This window comes from Diorhabda sublineata, chromosome 2 (genome assembly GCF_026230105.1).
Source record: "Diorhabda sublineata isolate icDioSubl1.1 chromosome 2, icDioSubl1.1, whole genome shotgun sequence".
Taxonomy (NCBI): domain Eukaryota; kingdom Metazoa; phylum Arthropoda; class Insecta; order Coleoptera; family Chrysomelidae; genus Diorhabda; species Diorhabda sublineata.
This window is the reverse complement of record NC_079475.1, coordinates 37742653-37763671: the sequence shown is the minus strand read 5'-3', so window position 1 is coordinate 37763671 and position 21019 is coordinate 37742653. Positions and strand designations below refer to the sequence as shown.

At 29.4% G+C, this 21019-nt stretch overlaps 3 protein-coding genes and 1 long non-coding RNA gene across 7 annotated transcripts; 2 read left to right on the top strand and 2 right to left on the bottom strand.

The window, feature by feature from the left end:
• Positions 1 to 498: 498 nt before the first annotated feature.
• On the top strand, positions 499 to 4851 carry LOC130453014 (uncharacterized). 2 transcript variants are annotated; one of them, XM_056792593.1, is made up of 6 exons: positions 499 to 962; positions 1020 to 1048; positions 1144 to 1186; positions 1251 to 1345; positions 1419 to 1574; positions 1774 to 4851. In XM_056792593.1, exons 1-6 carry the CDS (start codon positions 843 to 845, stop codon positions 2036 to 2038), a joined length of 708 nt encoding a protein of 235 aa, XP_056648571.1. In that variant the 5' UTR covers positions 499 to 842; the 3' UTR covers positions 2039 to 4851. The 2 variants fall into 2 exon arrangements, with proteins under 2 accessions (XP_056648571.1, XP_056648572.1); XM_056792594.1 differs by having other exon boundaries at positions 507 to 962; positions 1147 to 1186.
• A 4-nt stretch (positions 4852 to 4855) lies between these two features.
• On the bottom strand, positions 4856 to 5906 carry LOC130453015 (EEF1A lysine methyltransferase 1). 2 transcript variants are annotated; one of them, XM_056792595.1, is made up of 4 exons: positions 5645 to 5906; positions 5441 to 5591; positions 5180 to 5389; positions 4856 to 5023 (listed from the first exon to the last, which is right to left on the bottom strand). In XM_056792595.1, the coding sequence occupies exons 1-4, from the start codon at positions 5792 to 5794 to the stop codon at positions 4893 to 4895; spliced, it is 642 nt and encodes a 213-aa protein (XP_056648573.1). In that variant the 5' UTR covers positions 5795 to 5906; the 3' UTR covers positions 4856 to 4892. The 2 variants fall into 2 exon arrangements, with proteins under 2 accessions (XP_056648573.1, XP_056648574.1); XM_056792596.1 differs by having other exon boundaries at positions 4856 to 5116; positions 5645 to 5844.
• Positions 5907 to 6050: 144 nt separating this feature from the next.
• Positions 6051 to 14475, top strand: LOC130453012 (DDB1- and CUL4-associated factor 6-like). Of its 2 annotated transcripts, XM_056792592.1 has the most exons (11): positions 6051 to 6385; positions 6467 to 6739; positions 7738 to 7894; positions 7948 to 8108; positions 8163 to 8314; positions 8369 to 8555; positions 8662 to 8896; positions 9112 to 9400; positions 9650 to 9786; positions 9842 to 10094; positions 10765 to 14474. In XM_056792592.1, exons 1-11 carry the CDS (start codon positions 6301 to 6303, stop codon positions 10924 to 10926), a joined length of 2091 nt encoding a protein of 696 aa, XP_056648570.1. In that variant the 5' UTR covers positions 6051 to 6300; the 3' UTR covers positions 10927 to 14474. The 2 variants fall into 2 exon arrangements, with proteins under 2 accessions (XP_056648570.1, XP_056648569.1); XM_056792591.1 differs by having other exon boundaries at positions 6078 to 6385; positions 7948 to 8314; positions 10765 to 14475.
• On the bottom strand, positions 8914 to 15144 carry LOC130453013 (uncharacterized). The gene is made up of 2 exons (XR_008911013.1): positions 14978 to 15144; positions 8914 to 9473 (listed from the first exon to the last, which is right to left on the bottom strand). It is a non-coding gene; the product is annotated as an uncharacterized LOC130453013 (long non-coding RNA).
• Positions 15145 to 21019: the final 5875 nt, after the last annotated feature.

The following is a 21019-nucleotide window of genomic DNA, read 5'->3' as shown; positions in this document are numbered from 1 at the left end:
TGAAATTAATGCTGAGAAGTCACTATAATCTTGTAATCCAACTTTTCGCCCACTATTGAAGAAAGATAATTACAACTCATTACAGATCAGCCTTATTTGGATAGTCTGTGACAATGTTATTTGTTTCGGCCAAATTGGCGCCATCTAGGGATTCACAGTAGCATCATGTTTTTTTCTTCTAATTTCATCAGATTGTTCACTGACTTCTCGCCTATTTATACAAAACGGATTTCTAGATCATTTGGATTCTAGAATGTAAACAAACAAAAAGAAATTGATTCTATATAAATGGCCATAACATACTGTAAATAAGGGATTTTATTTGACAATCTTCATTCCAAAATAAAAAAGTAGCATCAATATGAAAATGGATAAAGACAAGTAAGCAGAAAAAATTACACCTCGGATTTTGAACAGGTAACTAAAAAATTAACTGGAGATTGTAGCTGACTTTTACTATTGGTAGAGACCATTTTTAAAAAGAAGCAGAAAATTAATGACAGTTCAAATGATTATCATCCAAACAAAAATTACCATTTATTGAATTGAATTAATATACATGAATCATAAATATAGTAGTTTATTTAACTCAGACCAATTTATATACTAATAATTATACATTTAACACTCGATTTATAAATAATTATAGGATTTTATTTGAAAACCATTCAAAAACCAATAAATCTTTTCAAATCACATTCGATATAACCAATTTTTGATATTATTTTCCATTTTTTTAAACTAAACGTTGTTACTCCGATACGGCAATCACGGATTCATATACATTTATAAAGCCCTATGGGGGTTGATATTAACGCAGTCCCTTCAGGACTGCTACAACAATGGGAAATTGTTTCAACAGCTGTCTGCCTCATCAATCTAGTGCTGCAAGAACTTTACGAAATTTTAACATACTTGATAATGAAAGTACCGCCGTTGATTTCGCTTTTCTCGTTGAAGAAGTGAGTAATTTAGAAAAATATATTCCAAAATTAAATACATACATAATATTTTTACAGAATACGTCCACCGCAAATACGTCAAAGAGGTAATTTTCACATTTTTCATTTGTTAACACAAACAGTGATTGCTTATTCATATATTAACTTTTAATGTTAATTTTTTCATGCGTCTTCAAATCAGAAGTTTTCTGTCTCGATTATTTAAAAAGAGATCAAATAAAAAGGTAATTTGTCAACCGCAATTATTAATAAACAAAATTTCTTAATACTGTTTCATAATTTTTACAGAGACCAGTACTTCAATTGGTTGATGGTTTATGTAATGCTCAGATTTCTTCAGGCTACAGTAGGCTTTCAGAATCTCAGAGACTCCCATCTACAGGGTAAATTTTCTCATTAACCACATTATAAATGCTATTGCTCGAATCAGATTGTTATATTTCCTGTTTTTAACAGATCTTGTACCAGTAGAGATATACAGTTACAGTATCTTGATGCAAGAGCTTTGTTACAACGAACTGCAACCTCTACACCTGCTAGCAGTTTAGATTTGGAATGGGAACATGAAACTTTACCAATTTCTTTGATTCATGATCCTTCTGGTAGTTCATGGTAAGTGTTAATGTTGAAAAGTTTAATTTTTGTTAATTTATAAGTCTACAGCTTAAAAAAATTAGTTAATTACTCATAATATCGTGAAAATCTCAGTATTTTATAATTTCATCAACATGTAACTTTTATATGAATTTGTTATGATCAAATTCCTTGTACCAACTGAATAAACATATTTATTGACTTGTTTTCTATTAAGGACTGCACTTCCAGAAGACCTATCATGTTGTCCGACTACATCTAACACCCACAATTCAGAAATAAATGCAAACCCCAGTGATTCAGATTGGTCACGGGTTTCATCTGCCAATTCTCTTGAATGGGACAATGTCCATAATTCTATTCAAGCTGGTAGTAGTCCTCCCCTGTCGGAATTGGATACAGATACGCAATTTCTTTTAGGCGAGATCGAGAGATTGACCAATAAGACTTTAGAAGAAACAGGCAAGGAATTGTTCAGCTGATTCTAAACATTTAAATGCGTACATTTCTATCTGCGAATTGCTGCTTTAACAAATAAGAGATGTGAGGTTTTTTTAATCTCACAAACAGATAATTTCAAATAATTTCTACCTCATTTATTTTTATATATTATTTAACTGATTATTTACCTCCAGAGATTTTATTTACAAATTATTTCAAACTCAAATTATCTAACATTATTATTCTGTCAGATTTCTATTGACTCCTTTGAGTCACATTGTGGCTCTCTTTCATTTTTATTAAATTCTTTTTGAGAACAAGACTGTACTGGTTAGAATTTTATATTTTTTCGTTTCCTGCTGTAAAATCAGATGAAAATATTTTTATATTTTTCAAATTTTGTTTGAAATATCTAGTTACGCATTATCATTTGAAATGTTGTAATGTTATAAAAACCTAATATCTCTGAATATAAAAAAATAATATATATATGAATGTAATAACAATTTTACACATATTTTATACTTATGCAATGTGTGAATGGGCCTATACAGCTAGATAATAATTTATACTTAAATTAAGATTATAACTTATATATTTATATATTATGGAGAAAGCTATACCAGATATACGAGGTGTAATAAAAAAATACTCCCCTCATTCTTCAATGAGTTTCATCCTACTATTATTTTTTTTTCACTTTTTACCATCTTTAAAGGCTTCTACCCAGGTCTATACCTCCTTCGGTGACAGCTGGGAGACTTTATTCATGCTTAAACCTAAATACCATTTGAACGATTTGTTTTGTATTGAAATTAGTTCTTATGTTTCGTCATATATCAATTTTTAAACGTTTAAAGAGATAATTTTTGTGTTATTTGGGTAAAAACTGAATCATTCCATATGTTGAAATTGTTTTTATTCTTCAATCGAAACAAACTGGTATAGCTATATAAAGAATTATATGAATTTGTGATAAATATTTAGAATAATTAGAAAGTTGATGAGATTGAAATAATTTATTCCAGTATTAACCTTTCGGTTACTAATCCCTACAAGATTTTATAAAATATTTTAATGAACAGGCTTTCAGGATCTACATCGTTGCCACGTTGTAATTTTTATCCAACTGTGGACATTCAAACAGTAAAAAACAACTTTCACCATTACTGTTTACCTCACGGCCGTCATTTTGACGTAGATCAGTTGTTTTCTTAGATTACTTAATTATATTTATTCTAAATAATGAAAATATTTTTGTGTCTATGCTCTGCTGAAGCTATCAATGAAACTGTTGGTTCCAAAAAATTTTATGATTCAGTGTAATGTTTATAAAATTTTGAATGGGTTAATTTGTGTACTGTCAGTTATTCTTCGTTAGGTGATTTCCGAAATACTGTTAAATCTGTCAAATAAATCGTTATGATATCAAAAAGTATGTATATAAATGTTGTCAAATCAAATTTTAAAAGGTTAAAGATGAAAAATTGACAGTAATGTATTTTTAATTTAGAATATTCTAAGAATTGATGCGAGAACTTGAGGTATATATAGTTTCATATATTTTTAAAAAAATTGTTTATATTTCGTATCAGTTTTTGGAATACAGATTCACGTAGTGTCTTTACATTTATAATTTGGAAAAATTATTTGTTTCTATGTAAAAATTTCGGAAGACTGTTTATACTCATTTCATATACAGATTGTTTCAAAAAATGGTTTATTTATATAGATATCGTTGGAAAATTCTGTATATTCATCATCTAGATTAACAACATTCACAGAAATTGGTAATTGACTAGATACAAATATTAATTATATATTTATTTCTCAACCATAATGCTTTTTTAAGCGATATTTAATTGAAAATAAAATGTATGTGCCTTTAAATTTATCTGAGACAATTGTAGTGAAAAAAGAATATATTAAATTTTGAAGACTTCAGTTTATGTACTAATTATTGTCGTTCGAGCTAATCCGGCCCTACACTTTATTTATATTGCCATAATAGATGTTCCCTCTGGTATAAATTATCACAACTAGAAATATACATTACATACAGTTTTGAAAACATTAAGGGTTGTGGTATTTTAAACATTTTTTTCGTACAAATCAATGTAATTATAAAGTACTTGATGAATAATCTTACTAATACATACAGTGAAAAGTTAGTGTTTTAAGATAGGTATGGCATGGCCGGACTCTTCTCATGATAATCAACATAGTAATTATTGTTTCCCATAATTGTATCTAGTTGATGCTTTCTTTTTCATCCATCAAAGTAGTATTGATGTCTAGGGAGAAAAATATTAGACTTTAATTAATATGTAGATGAATATAACTAGTTCCACCCAGAAGTGGTTGTGTTTTTTAATATCAGTTTTGTTTAAAGAAAGGGTATAGACGACACGATAATGGGTAGATAATTTGTACTAGATTCCCACACCAAAGATTGTATATACACTATTTGTAGCATTGAGATATTTTTGTGAGAGGTAGATAAAAATTTTAATTAGGAAGGTTAACTCATTAATAGATCGGTTATAAGGGTTTTCAATTTTCTCATCTACCATATTTTTAGCATCAAATCATTTTATTAATATTGAAGCTACTCATTTTGCAAATGCACATTTCCTCATCTACACAACCCGATGTCACCCGAACATTTGTAATAGGTATGGCAACTTAACATTACTTAATATTTATACATGTTACGAACTTTTAATCAAACTTTAATTGACGCATACCCTTTGTTGCAACTTTATTATATTGTTAATTGCTAGATTCGAATTTTCAATATTTTTTATAAATACAAATACATTTCGTGCTACACATATCATTGAAATAAAACTAAAAAGTATATTGTTTTATTTTTGAATCCTTTTATTTCAGCTACTACAAAAATGGTTCTATATCAAAATTTGAATAACATGAGAATTCATTTGCTAAATTGTTTTTATGCTTGGGTTCAAATTTATTTTTCTTTAGATTTAAAAGTCTTTTAGTCATATCTTCCATAATAGAACCTAAAAGCGTTTTTAATGTATACTAAGCTGCAGAGGCCATTTTGGAAGGCACTTTCTGGACCTGGCTCAGGAATGTGTCCTCCACAATGGCCCCTGCACATTAATAAGTCTGTTTTTTTTCACATATATTAATTTAAAATTAATATCCTATCATACCTGTACACAGAACTATTTTATTTTTAGTCAAAAATTTGATAGTGACTGCAGTTTTTGTAAGACATTCATCAGATAAAAAAGGTGGATCTGCTAGTACTAGATCATAATAATTTGATTTTTCTCTAGGTATACTTAAAGGTGATTTGTAATCATAGAATATATAATCATTTCCATAAGCTGAGAATCTTCTGTCATATTCAAAAAGTGTAACTAAAATAAACAGACTTTCAATTCGGGACATACTTTAATTCTACAGCTTACTTTCACAATCTTTTTCTGCTACCTGTTTCATTTTTTTATATAATGATGGACATGATACTAACGCTATCTTCCCGGAATGATGTACCGCATTTAGTGCAATTTTTACCAAAATATCTATCGTATTATCGTCGTACCAAAACTGACTTAATTGCTGGAAATAAAATTCATAAATTCTGTTTTTTCACCGCCATTGATTGTTATTACCCAATCTTCTTGAAAAGAAACTATTTCGATATCAGTTATGTTAGAAGTATTTTCTCTTTCCTCTTGTTCTTTATAAAATTCTTGTAAAGCTGCGAACGTTTCAGCGGATAATTGAGGTACATCGTCGTCGTTGCTTTCAGATTCTGACATTTTTGTATAGTAAGGTTATATTGGATTCAAAAACCATGTGTTTAAAATATATATTTTATCTCTGTTCCATTCATGTAAAATAGCATATACCAACTCTGTTCGTCGCACTTTTGATACAATCAGCTGTTATTTTTTTCTGTCATATTTAATTTGTTCGTTTCCGATTGAGATCTATTATAATCAATCACCTTTGCTATAGTTAAAAAGAGATAAAAGCTGAATAAAAAGCGTAATTAATCATAAAACACATCTAGTCAGTTGTTTACCGTCAATGTCACATGTCACTATTCCTGATAGGTTTGTAGGGTAACTACTTTGGTCTATTTGTTCAGTTTTTATTAAATTTTGTTCTAGTTCTATCAATATGAGATTTTATTTAGTTAAAATTAAATTTCGTAATCATTTTTTTCGATTACTTTCACTAGGTTGCCGTAAATGAAGTTAAAATTGTTTAAAAAAGCATATAAATAAAATTTAGCTATTTTTAAACAGTGTAAGTGAGCACAATGCATTCAAATTACAAATCTGTCTTCAGAGATATTTACAATAGACAATATAGTTATAAAAATAATTTGTATAGAACGGCAAAAGGTAAGTTGTTTATTATAAATAGTTTAGAAACATTCATATGTCATAATAATTACGACCTCATGCAAATAAACTCAATTTTAGATGATGAAAGTCTTCTTCAAAGATTAGGGCTACTTAAAAAATTGCAAATTCATCACGGCTGTGTTAATACTATTTGTTGGAATGACACTGGGGAATATATTCTTTCTGGTTCTGATGATCAATGTCTAGTCATAACAAATGGACACAATTATGATGTCTTAGGAAAATACACTACCAGCCACCATGCTAACATTTTTAGTGCAAAATTTCTTCCACATACGAACGATAAACAAATTGTATCTTGTTCAGGGGATGGAATTATTATCCATACAGGTGAGATTTTGATAGTTGGGAAAAACTTCCATATTGAGCGGAGTTGGTTTGAGTTGCCCTCTTGCTATTATAAACAGCTTATTAGGCTACTTAAGGGTCAATCAAGTCCCAACAGATAAATAGAGAAATTTATATAATTTTGAAAATATCTCTTTAAACTATAGTACAATTTTGTAATAGCCAACAATAGTTGCTTTCCAATTACACAATTTGAGCACATAATTGTGCAAAACTTTAAATGCTTGTTTCAAATTGTCATATTTGAGATATGTGTTTCCCTTTGGCCCTCAAGTACTAGGTAAATAATTTTTTTATGTAAAAAGCTAACACAAGAGGATGAATCCTATACTGATTCCACAGCCTTTCATTTCTCCAAAGGAAGGAGTCCTGATAAAATTGACGTTTTGGGCATCTGCAAGTGAACTCTGTGTTAATGAGCCACATTTTTGTATTAAGTAGGTCTTGCAAAAACTACTCTGGGTGGACAACTCCCAAGAGCATTTGCCGTGGTAGTATTGGTATAACAGAGTCAGGTTTATTTAGTCATTTATTTAGATTTACATTTGTGTTTTTGAAATGGGATCATAAACTGGGCCTCTTAAAGCAATTTAATTTAGGATGCAGATACAAATACAAAATATGCATTATTACTCAATAAAGAAGACTAAAAAAGAACCTGAGAAGATAATCTATAGTAAAAAGTGTAGTTGCAAAGAAGTAATTCTATAGTATTCATATTTTACATTCATTTAATCAAGTATGTGGTATGTTTTAAACTTTGATAACAGACATGAAGCTCACTGATGTTTGTTCCAATTGATTCTTGTGGGCTGAACTAATTAGCATCTAGCTCAAGGTTTTCATGAACAAAATTATTAATAAATTGGAAAACAATTATTGTATCAAGTTTACAAATGAAAATGATGCAATTTCAATTCTGAATTTTCACCTCATAAATTGTAGTAGAAGTATTGATTTTTATTTAAATTATGTTGAAGATTTATCTAGGACAGAAGAAACATATGATAATATATTTAATTGCCATGCTGGAACCACTACTTATGAAGTAATCACTGTCCCAAATGAACCATATTCATTTCTAAGTTGTGGTGAAGATGGTACTGTAAGATGTTTTGATTTGAGAAGTAAAAGCAGGTTTGTATTTATTTCTCATAATCAGAAAATGTTCAAACCATAAAGTATTTTAGCTGTCATAAACCTAGATGTAAGGATGGTACAATAATATCCTGTCTAAGAGCAGTTACAGCTTTAGCTCTTAGTCCTACTTCTTATTACCATTTAGCTATCGGCTGTGCTGATTCATCTGTACAAATCTTTGACAGGAGATACATTAACACTAAAATTGGAGGTATGTATGTTTGTACTACAAATTGTCGTGTAGTGAATGATCTTGTATTTTTAGGGCAACATCAGGGACAACCGTTTTGTACATTTGTTGCTCCCCATTTTGAAAATGACAGACATTACAGAATAACGTCATTAAGTTACAGCAGAGACGGACAGGATATGCTCGTCAGTTATTCATCAGATTATCTCTATTTATTTAATGTTATGGTAAATAATTATCTTCATTTATCAAATACTATTCCCATATTTTCTTTATTTCAGGAAAGTAGTACTATACAGCTTAAAAAACCCTTCCAGAAATCTTCACATTGGGATAAAATTAAAGCTATGACAGGTAAAAGGGAAAGATTATCTCCTATACCTGTCAGGAGGTTGAGGTTGCGAGGTGATTGGTCAGATACTGGTCCAGATGCTCGACCAGAGAGAGACAACAGCTCTTCATCCGCTAGTAAGTTAATCAATACATAACCTAGAGTTTCAGTTGGTCATCCCTATTTATATATAAATGTGATACATCTATGTGGTTATGAACCTATTATTTGATATATTTTAAGATCTCGGCCAGGCAAGACCACAACTACAAGCAACTCTTATGCAACGTATGACAGATGTATTATCTCGTATGCTGAATGATCCGATGACTAGGGCAGCGCTTAGTGCCGGTGGAGAAGATTCCGTGGATGCAGACGATAACGCCCAAAGAATATTAGATAATAGAAACAATAGTCAATCAGAAGAAGCTTCTGGTAATAGTAGCATGGAAACGGAACAAACAGGACCCGAACAGAGGTAGTTGGAATAAAAAATTTTTGGTGATGAGTTTGTAAGTTTATTGATGATATAATCAGTACTAACTCTGGCCCTATATTTAATTTTGGGTGATTAATATAAAAATCTGGTAGAACGGTATTAGCATAATTAAAAAAATTCATTTTAAAAAAAAAAAAACTAACAAAGTAAGATACATTACAAGAGAAAATATTTAATGTACTTTTCGAACACAGCTCAGATCGTCCTACGTCTCAGATAAATTCATTAAATTCGGAAGGTATACGATGCGGACCAACCAGTCACCTTCACTGTCATCTGATAGCCTTAAGGAATCTTCGGGAAGGTTTCATTGAACAACATGGTGCTGAACCTTCGGTTAGTTTCAGATATTCACAACAGAGTACCTCAAATTCAACGATTAGTCTTCGAGTTAGTAATAGAAACAACGCCAACGAATCGGCAACAGTGCCTTCTACTTCAGAACGAGAGGTTTGGGGGGAAAATCAAAGAGCCGAAGAAACGGTAAGTTACGCCATATTTTTATTATTCAATTTTTTGTTCGAAAATAGTCTTGAATGATGGGTACAGGATTCATCTAAGTAAAAGAATAAAAAAAATATTAAAACATATTGTAGATACACATAAAAATTTCTGAATAAATTTGGGCGATAAAAACACTACTGGAATCAGCTATTAAAGTGATATAGTGATCAGTATACAAACAATGACAATTTAATTTTTATACATTATTACATTCATTTTTCTTTTCAGAATGCTGACGTTGATCTAGATTACGATGATGTTGTTATAAGTGAAGATGAAACAGTCGAAGAAGAGGAAGAACCTGAAAAACATCGTACCTACGAAGCTGAAATGAAAATGAAATATGTAGGTCACAGAAATTCACGGTAAACAAATAGATTATAGTGATTGAATTGCTTTTTAAAATATAAAATAATTTAGCACCATGATAAAAGAAGCGACTTTCTGGGGGGACGATTACGTAATGTCAGGATCGGATTGTGGTCATGTTTTCATATGGAATCGTCACACGGCAGATCTCAAAATGCTCCTCCAAGCCGATCAACACGTTGTGAATTGTCTCCAACCTCATCCTACTCTACCTTTACTTGCTACTAGCGGTATAGATCACGATGTTAAACTGTGGGCTCCTATTTGTGAAGAATCTTGCTTCGATGAAAAATCAGCCGGGGATGTAAGTATATATCAAACGGTCCACAATAAATCCTTGAATTTGGACATTTCTTCATGTATTCGGTTAAATAGGAGGATTTATTTGAATAAAATACATCAGAATTGATAGCTAAATTACAAGGTGTGATAAAAAATATGTTGAATCAATTTTTATAGTAATAATTACGGGATTAATATCTTTATCAACTAATACGTGATATTTAACAACTGCAATTACCGCATAAATTATTATAAAAAATGTTTGATGGTTGTTTATTTAGGTAAATAATTATGAACTTCCAGTTTTTTTCATTTATTGCGTAGATATTGCTATTTATTTGAAATCGATTAATTTATTTAAACGGTTTATTAAAAATAAGTTAGACTAGGAATAATCGGAACGTCCTGGTATCTTAGAAACAGGTGAATAATGATTATTTTAAAGTTTAGTGAAAATTGTGCAAAGCATTCTGGCAGATGATTTGCAAATGACAAACTGTTTCGAAAATAAAATTTTTTTTAAAAAACAGGAACGATTTAAAACAATTTCTGGCAGTGAGAAAGCCAAGGAAAAGCATAAGAAAATTATTCAGAAATAAAAATCTTTCAAAAATGCTTCCAGTAATGGATTGGATTGTATTTTCGTATAAAACCTCATATACTCATTTACTAATCAAGTTTTTTGTGTTCAGTTGATAAATAGGAACGCAATCATGTTGGAAGAAACTAGGGATACTATAACCGTCCCAGCTGCTTTTATGATTCGAATGTTAGCTTGTTTGAATCAAATCCGTAGAGGAGCTAGAGCTAACCGAACGTCCAGAAGAAGAGAAGAAGATCAAGACGACTCATAATATATCTCTATTGAACTATCTAGATTATTTAATAATGGATAATGTTTTACGAAATCTTTTAATTTGAATATTGTCAAATTCCGAAGTTCATTATAATTTTGATAACTTGATTTTTGTGTACACCAACATAGTAGAAATAGAGCAGCATCTAAAAAAGGTTAGAATACTTGAAGTTCGACGTTTTTTTTTTTTCGTAAAACAGTTCCAAAAAGTAGAAGTGAAATAGAAGAGAAACTAAAAGTTGATTCTCACTATACGTTCCATTCATTGATTTCTTCGTTGAAATAAAATAAAATCATCACTTTTGTAACATTCAGTATATATTGATAAAAAAATACCAGGAATAAATTTTTAGCAAACTACTATAACTCAATTTTAAAATTCGATTTTCTAGAATACCTAAATTTGATTCAAATATCTTTTATTCACTAAATCGGTTTTATTGATTGTGAAATTTTTATCCATTTTCTATTTATATAAAAGGTGTCTTAAAAAGTTGCTTTTCTATCACAAAATCAAAGTCAAAATTTTGGAATATATTTGAAAAACTAGTAAGCAATACGACGTTGCCAAGCTGGTTTATTTTACTAAAAACACCAGGAAATTAAATTTGAGAGACCGTTCCATATCAAGAATACTTAAATTCAACACTAGGTATATACATTATAGAAATTTAATATAGAAAATAAACATATTTCGAGCATATATTTAAATCGGTATGAACAAACAAAATTTTATCTAAAATATTTATACTACATCAACATTGGTCCTTCTAGCCGGGTATAAACTAAAAGTATATGGAATGTATATTGTTGGTATAGTGAGGAATATAAAGCACGTCTAGTGAGAATCAAACAAAAAAAATTTTAAAGCATACTTTGATATTTTAATCTTTCTATATGTAAAAAAGTTGAAACTGATTTTAGAAAAAAATGTATTTGTAATTTTGAGCAGCAACCTTTCGTATCTATCCAATCAACAGCTAGCTGAAAGTGAAAGGTAAGGTAAGTTGAAAAATAACATGAAAATTCAAATAAAGTCCATTTTTACACTGCTCCACAGAATTGTGTTTTAATATTTCTATTGCCGTTTAATGTCGTTTGTAAGCATTTGAACAGTTACAGCTGCTATGTTTTGATTCAAGCGAATAATAAACCACTTGTTTCGAAAAAAATAATTCTTATAATTCAATAAGTGAAAAAAAAATCTATTATAATATGAGAATATTTTTCACCCATTTACTTGTGTCTATTCAGAATTTCACTCAATAGCATGTTTTTGGTAGATATTTCTCAACATATAAAGCAGATTTGCCCTTTTTTGTGTTGTGTCGTTTGCATAGCAACTAGCAACCCTAATATATGGAATAATTATGGTTAACACTCAGTGAATATGGATTTTTTTATTCATGTCCTTAGGAAAGTGCCCTTGTTGACTTTATACTATCCTCTTGTTAATGTTTTACATTTTTCGTTTAATTGTCCCTATCGAAAACAATGAGCACACATTAAACTTTTTTACATAAAAAGATTGATGTTCGTTGGTTCAAACTGTAGATATTTATTTGTAAAATTAATTTCGTGGAATGTTCGACTGGAGGCAAACATATATTGTTGATATATTTATTTTTAATAAACAGAAATATGTCATTCACCAGGTACTAAAAAAAGTATGAAAGAAATAAGTAATTGGACGTTTATTTGCAAAATAAGCGTCAATGTATCCTACTACTTATGATCCGATAAAAATATTTGTCCTCCATACCAAAGTGACAGAAATTTAAACTTGTTTTACAATTTTAGTTCTAAAGTTCTGCCATGTTCATCTTCAGGTTGAAATCTTTCAAAACCACAGTCTCAATTTGTCATTTAGAACGTGGCATTCTCATTTACACAAATATAATTTTTTTGATCGTACTTCAATTTAAATTATAGAAAATTGGTCCTACATTTACTGTAGTGCTAAAAATGTATGCAAGGATTATTAATTCAACATGATTTTCATGCTGAATCTCTGTTCCCCTTACTAAAATAACTGAAATTTCAATGAGTATATTCAATTACCCAATTATACAATCTTAGATCAAAATCTTTCAAAACAACTCTTAAATAAGTTGAATACGTGTCTCATTCTGTTTTATTGTCTCATCATTCCTATTATCTTATTTTTATCTGGTATTTTCATTTAGAAATGTATTTTTTGTTACTTAATTAAAAAAAAATATTGTTACTAAAACTGTCAGTACATTTTATGTAATTGTGTAACCCTTCCTAATAATTTCTCTATTTCCTTGTGGAATAGGCAATTAAACATGCTATTATATCAAATTTGAAAAAAATGTCCATCAAGTCAGTAAACTGAATTTTAAATGAGTCTTTCCATTTCTAGTTGAAAATCAAGTTCAAGTTCGTGTCAGAATCTTTTGAAACAACTCTGGTGTAAATAGAACTGCCGAAGCTTGAAATTCAATCTGTTTATTGTTATATTTTCTTAACTTTCTCATTCAAACTAAAACTTTTATGAAAAACTTTTTCCATGGAGTAAAGTTATGATTTTTCTACTATCAAAACATCATTTGATATATAATTTGAGTTACACCAGTAAGTTAAAATTGTTTTAGTTGTCTTCATGCTTTGTAGTAAACTGAAATATCACCCAAAATTTTATTTCAATGAACAGCTGATCGTTAAAAATATTTTAGGCAGTTGTAATCGATTAAAACACCACATTTGTCCAAATTTAAATTGAATTAAATTTATTAAAAAAATATATACCTTACAGTTTCATTCATTTCACATAAAAAACTTGTAAAAATTGATACTTTTACTGATCTCCTTATATAAATTTTTGTTTGTCTCCAACATATAATGTATTATGAAAATGTTAGTATTAAGTTGATATTGATTGTGTTGAATTAATCGGGAATGTTATTGTGTAATTCATGTTACCAATTAATGTAAGTTACTGTGATTTAACTCAATTTTACATTTACTTTGTAATTTGACAAGGCAAATAAATTTTTAAAAGATAGTTTGGTTTTATTCACATCCAAGTGCCCAAACAACTAAAAACTGAACAATTCTTGATTTGGAAAAATAATATCGAATACGTTGAAACTTCGATAAGAAAAGAAGACAATGGTAATATTACTTAAAATACCCCTGAAAGGGCTTGAACGGAAACATTAAAGTTATGTTCAACGAATTTCGAACAAATTAGAAATTTGACACAAGAAAAGCTCTTAGGAAAAAATAATCTCAATAAGACTGAAACTTCCACAAGACAAGGACGCAATGTTGAGAATATCACTTAAGATACACCCACAGAAATACCCTAAGAAAAAATGCAAACTTAGTTGTTATTCAGTGGAAACAATGCTGTGGATTTTTGATGCTAGTGCCCTCCATGGTATGTGGCACAACACTGGATTCTTAATCATTTCCATCCAGTTCCAATTTTGCAGTTTCCTCAATTCATGATAAAAAATTATTTCACATGATTATGATATCTCTTTTAAGATGAAAACTGACAAAATACAGAAGTGAAAAGTATAATATGTAAATGAATACTAAACAGAAATAAAACAATAGTTTAGATGAACAAATAGCACATCATTACAATATAGTACTATCATTTTGGGATTTGACAAAAAAATATTGCAATGAATACACATGACCTAAAGAACATGAAAGTTTGTTATGAATGAAGGTATGAGGTACGTTGAAAGTCAAACTGTCCACTTTAGTAGTGAAATAACTAAACTATATCAATTTATCACAGTTGGAATAAAAGGTAGACTTCTTTTCAACTTAAAAGGGGGCAAAAGTTTTATTCTGTATAGTGAATCATTTTGCTGTACCTTGTCTATGAATATTTCTTGACTGAGTTCAATGAATTCTTTGTTTACATTATTTAAACATTCATCAATACACTCAAATGTTTCAATTTCACACATCTACTTCAATGTCTTTAACTGCTCTCTGTTATTCTTCAAACTGTTTTTCAGTTTAGATATTTTGCCTATTGTATTTCGGTGAACTTGGTACATTACCATTTCTCTAGGTGTTAAATTGTTCTGACTAGTCCCAAGTACAGAAAAAAATCCGATTTTTGTTTATCAAAACTATTAATTGGGTCTGTAACAATAGAATCTGAAAATTCACTTTAAAACTCCAATATCTCTTCTATAGGTGAATTGCCAATGTTACGGCTTGAACACTCGTACTATCAACTTGATGCTCTTCTGTATTTACAGCATATGAATGTTCTTGGCTTACTAGATAATCAGTCATGAACCTAGGCATAAATGTGATCTTCATAAATGGAAATAGACAATGTACGCAAATGAGAGATTTTCACTTAAGCGAGAATTGAATGTTGAGCATTGAATTTAAAAAATTCTTCCCATTTGGAACACACATTAGGAACGCGTTTGGAACATTCAAACAAATGATTATTTATCTTGACAATTGACATATTTTCATTACACTAGCGCCACGATTGGCTAGTGACAGTAGTGCTGAAATTGAGATGCAAGATGACTATGGAGGTAAGGAGAACCATCTCTGTGCTACAGAAAGTGTTCATCAAATTCTTTACGTTAGGGGAGGCGCCACTACCGTATGAGTGAAAATTTTGAATAAAGCGACGACTCTATAGTCATTTAAAATTTTTAACACTGCAAAATCAAATAAGACGGACGGAAGACTGAACTGAATGATCATATGATATCTAGTCCGACAGGAGCGCCATTCTGGTCAAATTATGAATTATAATTTACCGTCTACAAGCGGACAGTTTTTAAGCTGAGCTCCCATATGAGATTGTACTCCTTACCTCAACCCTCGATAAAGATGACATTCTTATTGGGTATGTTTTGTGGATACTCTTGAAGAAGCTTGTACCGAAACCTTAAAGTTATGTTTAACGACTTTGTAATTTGACACAACAGTTATTGGTGAAAAATAAGGGAAAAAAATTGAAACTTTCACAAGAAAGCAACCAGACAACATTAAAGTTATGTTCAACGATTTTCAAACAAATTTGTAATCTGATAAAGCAAATAAATTTTCAAACAATATTTTGATTTTATTAATTTCCCATTGTAAAGCCACAAAAATTTGACCAAAAACATTTCTTTGTTAGCAAAAAGGAAATTTTTCATAAAAGCTGAAACTTTTAACAAGAAAGCAACGTTAATATTATTACTTGAAAGACCCCTGAAAGAGCTTGCACCTTAAAAGTTATATTTAACAACTTTCCAACGAATAAGCTAACTTTTAGGACAAAATGGAGTTAAATTACTTATCATTTAAGTTCAATTTATATATGTTTAGACATGATTTCCACTTACGCATAAAAATACCAATTATATAATATATTTCATCTGAAGCTGCATTCGCTAATTTGTCTCAAAACGTAAAATTGATTCCAAATTAGTAACGTTACTATTTCAATTTTTGTGAACTTCTCTAGCAGTAAACATACAAAGCATTTTTTTCATATATTTTTGAAATATATTATTATATTCTTTTATTTGACTTAATGATGAATTGTAATCCACCCGCCTTGAATATGGATAATTTTAGCTTTTTCTCCAAATTCTTAGAACGCATGGTTTTAGTAGATTCGAGAAAACATGAAAAACTTCATCTTGCTTGTATTGTTTCATCGCGTTATTAACTTCTGTGCAACGACTTTATGTTTCAACAACAAAAGTGTTTTTTTTTCACATTATTGTCTTTAAACTAAAGAAGATAGTTGATTGCACGATCTAAGAGTCATTATAATAAATTGAATATTGCACAACGTAGTAAACTTCGGCGGCGAGCCGTGAACGCACGACAACAGGGCTGGGTCATCGTAATTTGTTAGCCGCTAAAAAATGTAGATAAGTTACTTTCTTGCAAATATACTTATTGGTTAGGTTAGGTTAGTCACCTGTCACCAATAATATCAAGGATATTCGATTTTTCTATAGTGTAATTCAGTTTTTAATATCACTATTCGGATTTTTATACAATTTTATTTATTTATTGTTTTCATTCTCTTCCTCTCTCTCTCTCACTCGAACCGTTCACGTTATTTTTCCATCTACCTATTTTTAACTCTATATATTCTCCATCATTTTATTTACTTATCGATTATCTTTATGTTTATGTATTTAAGCTGATTTTTTCGATGTATAAATACATCGATTATTAACACTTAATATGGGAATCATTAAATTGCAATGATGCCAAATTTATTTATCATAATAATAACTGTTTTATTATTATTATTTACTCCAAATTATAATTAGTTTGAAGTTTAAGAACTAATATTTAGTACTGAAGAAAAAAGAAGTTTAATTTATAATCGTCTTTATTACTAGTCCAAACCTGATTAGTTTTCTTACATGTATTTTATTATGGTAAGACGACAACGCCAACAACTGTACTAACTAAAGTGCATCTGAGTTCAAACTTTAGATCCGGCTCCGGGTGAAAGTGATGAACGAAATTGAAACTAACATAATGAACAGAACAACCCACCTCTGCACATGAGCGGGTACCGCGTACAAATTATAAATTAAGAAATTTGTGTGATGTAATAAAGTCATTCAGGAGATCCTGTTTTTGATTTTCTTCAATCAGTTTTATTAGGTAAAACTTCACAAATTTTTATTTAAGTATGAATTAAAAAACATAAACAAAACACTAAATGAGTAAACAATGGGTTCGACTTCCTTTCTAAAGCAACTTCAAAACAAAAGAAATACTTTAATCTTCCTTAAATAATATGTGAAATTTTTCTAATGAATTATTGACACAATTAGAAATTTTGTAAGGTTAGACGAATACGTAGTTTGACGAATGCAGACATGATCGGACAACTTCGGTTATACGATAGAAGAGGATATAATGATAAAGTTTGTATTTACTGTTAGTGGTATCAGGGTAGAGACAAATTTCGACAACATAAACGAAGAAAAATATTTATCATTAAATATCTTTTCGCCCATTTTGCTGATAGAAAAATATATACAAAAATAGAAAAGAGAAGGGACTTTAAAACATTCCAGAATTAATTGTTCTATATTTATTTTTATAGAAAACAAAATACTTATTTAAAAGCTTGTGTTTCAACGCACTTACATTCAGAACTATTTCGCAGTTTTGCCAGATTTTTTAGTTAAAATATTCTACAAATGGACAACTTCGGTTATACGATTTATTGAAAAATTATGAATAGAATCTAATCAATGTTGTTAGTAGATACCTATCTCTTTTTAATATTATGAAATTCCAATAAAGCATCCAAAAAAACATGTCATTACTTAAAATATATACAAAAATAGAAAAGAGAAGGGACTTTAAAACATTCCAGAATTAATTGTTCTATATTTATTTTTATAGAAAACAAAATACTTATTTACAAGCTTGTGTTTCAACGCACTTACATTCAGAACTATTTCGCAGTGTTGCCAGATTGTTTAGTTAAAATCTTTTCAAATACTGCCGAAACAACGAAATATTCTACAAAAGAATAATTTTTTTTATTATAAAAGGAGAGTAAATAAGGGTCATCCTGTAACTGACAACACGTGGAGGGAAAATGGCGTTTCGTATATTGTAAATAATTAATTTTAATAAAAATTATATATATTTATAATACATTGATTGAGAAACTATTTGATAAATATATAATTTACTTTGGAAATCCTTCAACTCTTTAGTATTAAAATTTTTAGTTCAACATTTTCCATAATCAAGGACATATTTTCATTTTGGCAACAGTGAAAAAAATTTAATTTATCTATGAATCACGAATACATCGAACTGAATATTAACTAAGTATCTAATATAATTTAGATCTGTTTTGTACGTTGATTTTGTATTTTATGTATAATATGACTTGATATCAGTACGACACTGTTATTTTGTAAAAAAAATTCTTGAAACAACTACGTCGAGCCGAGCAGTAAAAGTGTCATAAGAGGGCAATCGTGAACTGAGTATTTTAACGGTTACCATAATAAATTACAGCATTAACGAAAGTGAATTTTGTTTTTGTTTTGTCCAAGCCTATTATGCATACCATTTTAGGAACTAAAATTATATAATATTATTACTCATTCGAAATATAATGAAATAATTGAATCTATACAGCATTTAATAAATTAGAACTTAAAAAAGAAATTATTTATATTGGAAGTACCTCTTTATCGATGTTAATGCGGTCTAAATATAAAAAGAAAGACAACAGAACAGAAATATAAAGAACTAGTGTTGATGAATACTGGTGAAAACAGCTCAGATTCTGAATCGGATGAACTCTAAACATATTCACCCGGTATATCGATATTTTTATCAAAAGAGTTTTGCTAAATAACAAAAGATTTAAATTCATTCTTCACTTTTCCAATTCGTAAAAGTCCGATCTTTGGAATATTAGTCATAACGATTATTTCTACTGATTTGACAGAAATTTTATTTGAATCATATGAATATTCATAGAGATATTACCAATAGAGTAGGCATGCCTACAAGTGAGTGCGTCTCGCGAATGAAAAGAGAAAGAGAATCATTTATGTATTTCTATCTCTTTCTTTTGTTGCGTACTGCGCATGATTTGAAATATAATATAATCGAATGTATCGTACCCAATTAAAAAGATTTTATTGAAAAGCCGGAAGTAATATTAGTATACGTACTGTCTTTTTATGTAGTTGTACTAATTTATTATTAAAGAATTGTTAAATAAAGTGTTTTAGTTAAATGTAATTGAGTTATGGTCATTCAGAGTATTCCATTTTGTTTAAGTACTGATAAACTGAATTTATTCTTCAAATTATTACGTGCACTACTGATAAATAATGTTGACTTAATGGAATGCAATAAAAAATTTTGATTGATACAATAGGAATAAATTTTCAGTTATAATGATAATTAATTAGCCTTGCAAAATTAATTCCACAAATAAAATATAAAAGAATACCAAAAAATTCTCTCAAAACAATATTCCTATAAATATATTAGCAAAAAAAACATTAAAAAAAATTGGCATTTGCGGGAATCGAACCCGGAAAAGCAAAAACTAAAGGCTGAGATCTTGACACCTCGGCCACCATGCATTCATAGATATATATACTGTGAAGTAATTCAAAAAGTTGTGGGCTGAGGGGCTTAGCCTAATGATTTGTACATTAGCTCAACTTATTTTTATTGAATATTACTTGGAAAATATACAATTGTTTTCATTGCACTAGATTTCGTTTATCAACAGTATTGCAGGAAAGATCTTATTCTGTTTCAATTCATGTTCTGACACTAAATCTAATCAACGCGCATGCGCCATTAGACAGAGACAGCAATACATAAATTATTCTCTCTCTTTCTATCGGCCAGACGCTCCCACTTGTATGGGCGCCTTAAGCATGCCTACTCTATCTGTAATATCTCTATGTGAATATTATTGCTTCCATCATTAGTCACATGATGGAAGACTTCCGCCATTTTTACTAGAGTACCTATTGAATGTCATAATTGATAAAAATAGTATTAAAATTATAGGTTATGTAGTTGTGAGGTTCAAAATCGATTTAAATGACAATAAAAAAATCTATTAATAGAAATAATGTAGGTCATGATCATTAATAAAAATATTATACTTGTACTGTAACTATTCAAAACCTGGGATTTCCTAGCCTTAATCGAGTAATGTCTTTTGTATCCATTGACCAAACATTTAATTTCATATGCAATACACGAAGAAATATTACTCACGAATATTTTCTTACATAACTAAAAAAACCCAAGACAGTGGTGTTGCTACTTACGCATGTCTTTGACCTACTTGCATTTTCTTTGAATTTCTGTTTTGAAAAATAATCGAATTTATAACTTTTTTCTTTAAAACATTGAATTAAATACTAATTAAGCAAAATAAACATTTCAAATTACACTAATTTGATAGAAACAAAATACGTTACAAGAAACAAACTTTTTTACATTTTTATGTGTCAAATTATCACACATCGAATATTCTTTGTTTAGTTCGCATTATTGCGTGTTTGCCGGTTTTATCTGTCTGGAGAGATACCTTACAAAAT

Excerpts from the sequence above, each read along its gene's own strand:
- LOC130453012 (XM_056792591.1), top strand. The coding sequence starts at position 6,301 with ATGCATTCAAATTACAAATCTGTCTTCAGAGATATTTACAATAGACAA. Across the intron at positions 6,740-7,737 it reads TGGAATTATTATCCATACAG|ATTTATCTAGGACAGAAGAA; the intron begins GTGAGATTTTGA and ends ATTATGTTGAAG. Across the intron at positions 8,897-9,111 it reads CAAACAGGACCCGAACAGAG|CTCAGATCGTCCTACGTCTC; the intron begins GTAGTTGGAATA and ends TTTCGAACACAG.
- LOC130453015 (XM_056792595.1), bottom strand. The coding sequence starts at position 5,794 with ATGTCAGAATCTGAAAGCAACGACGACGATGTACCTCAATTATCCGCT. Across the intron at positions 5,592-5,644 it reads TTTCTTTTCAAGAAGATTGG|CAATTAAGTCAGTTTTGGTA; the intron begins GTAATAACAATC and ends TTTTATTTCCAG. Across the intron at positions 5,024-5,179 it reads TAAAATAGTTCTGTGTACAG|GTTCTATTATGGAAGATATG; the intron begins GTATGATAGGAT and ends AAACGCTTTTAG.
- LOC130453014 (XM_056792593.1), top strand. The coding sequence starts at position 843 with ATGGGAAATTGTTTCAACAGCTGTCTGCCTCATCAATCTAGTGCTGCA. Across the intron at positions 1,049-1,143 it reads ACCGCAAATACGTCAAAGAG|AAGTTTTCTGTCTCGATTAT; the intron begins GTAATTTTCACA and ends TCTTCAAATCAG. Across the intron at positions 1,346-1,418 it reads CAGAGACTCCCATCTACAGG|ATCTTGTACCAGTAGAGATA; the intron begins GTAAATTTTCTC and ends TGTTTTTAACAG.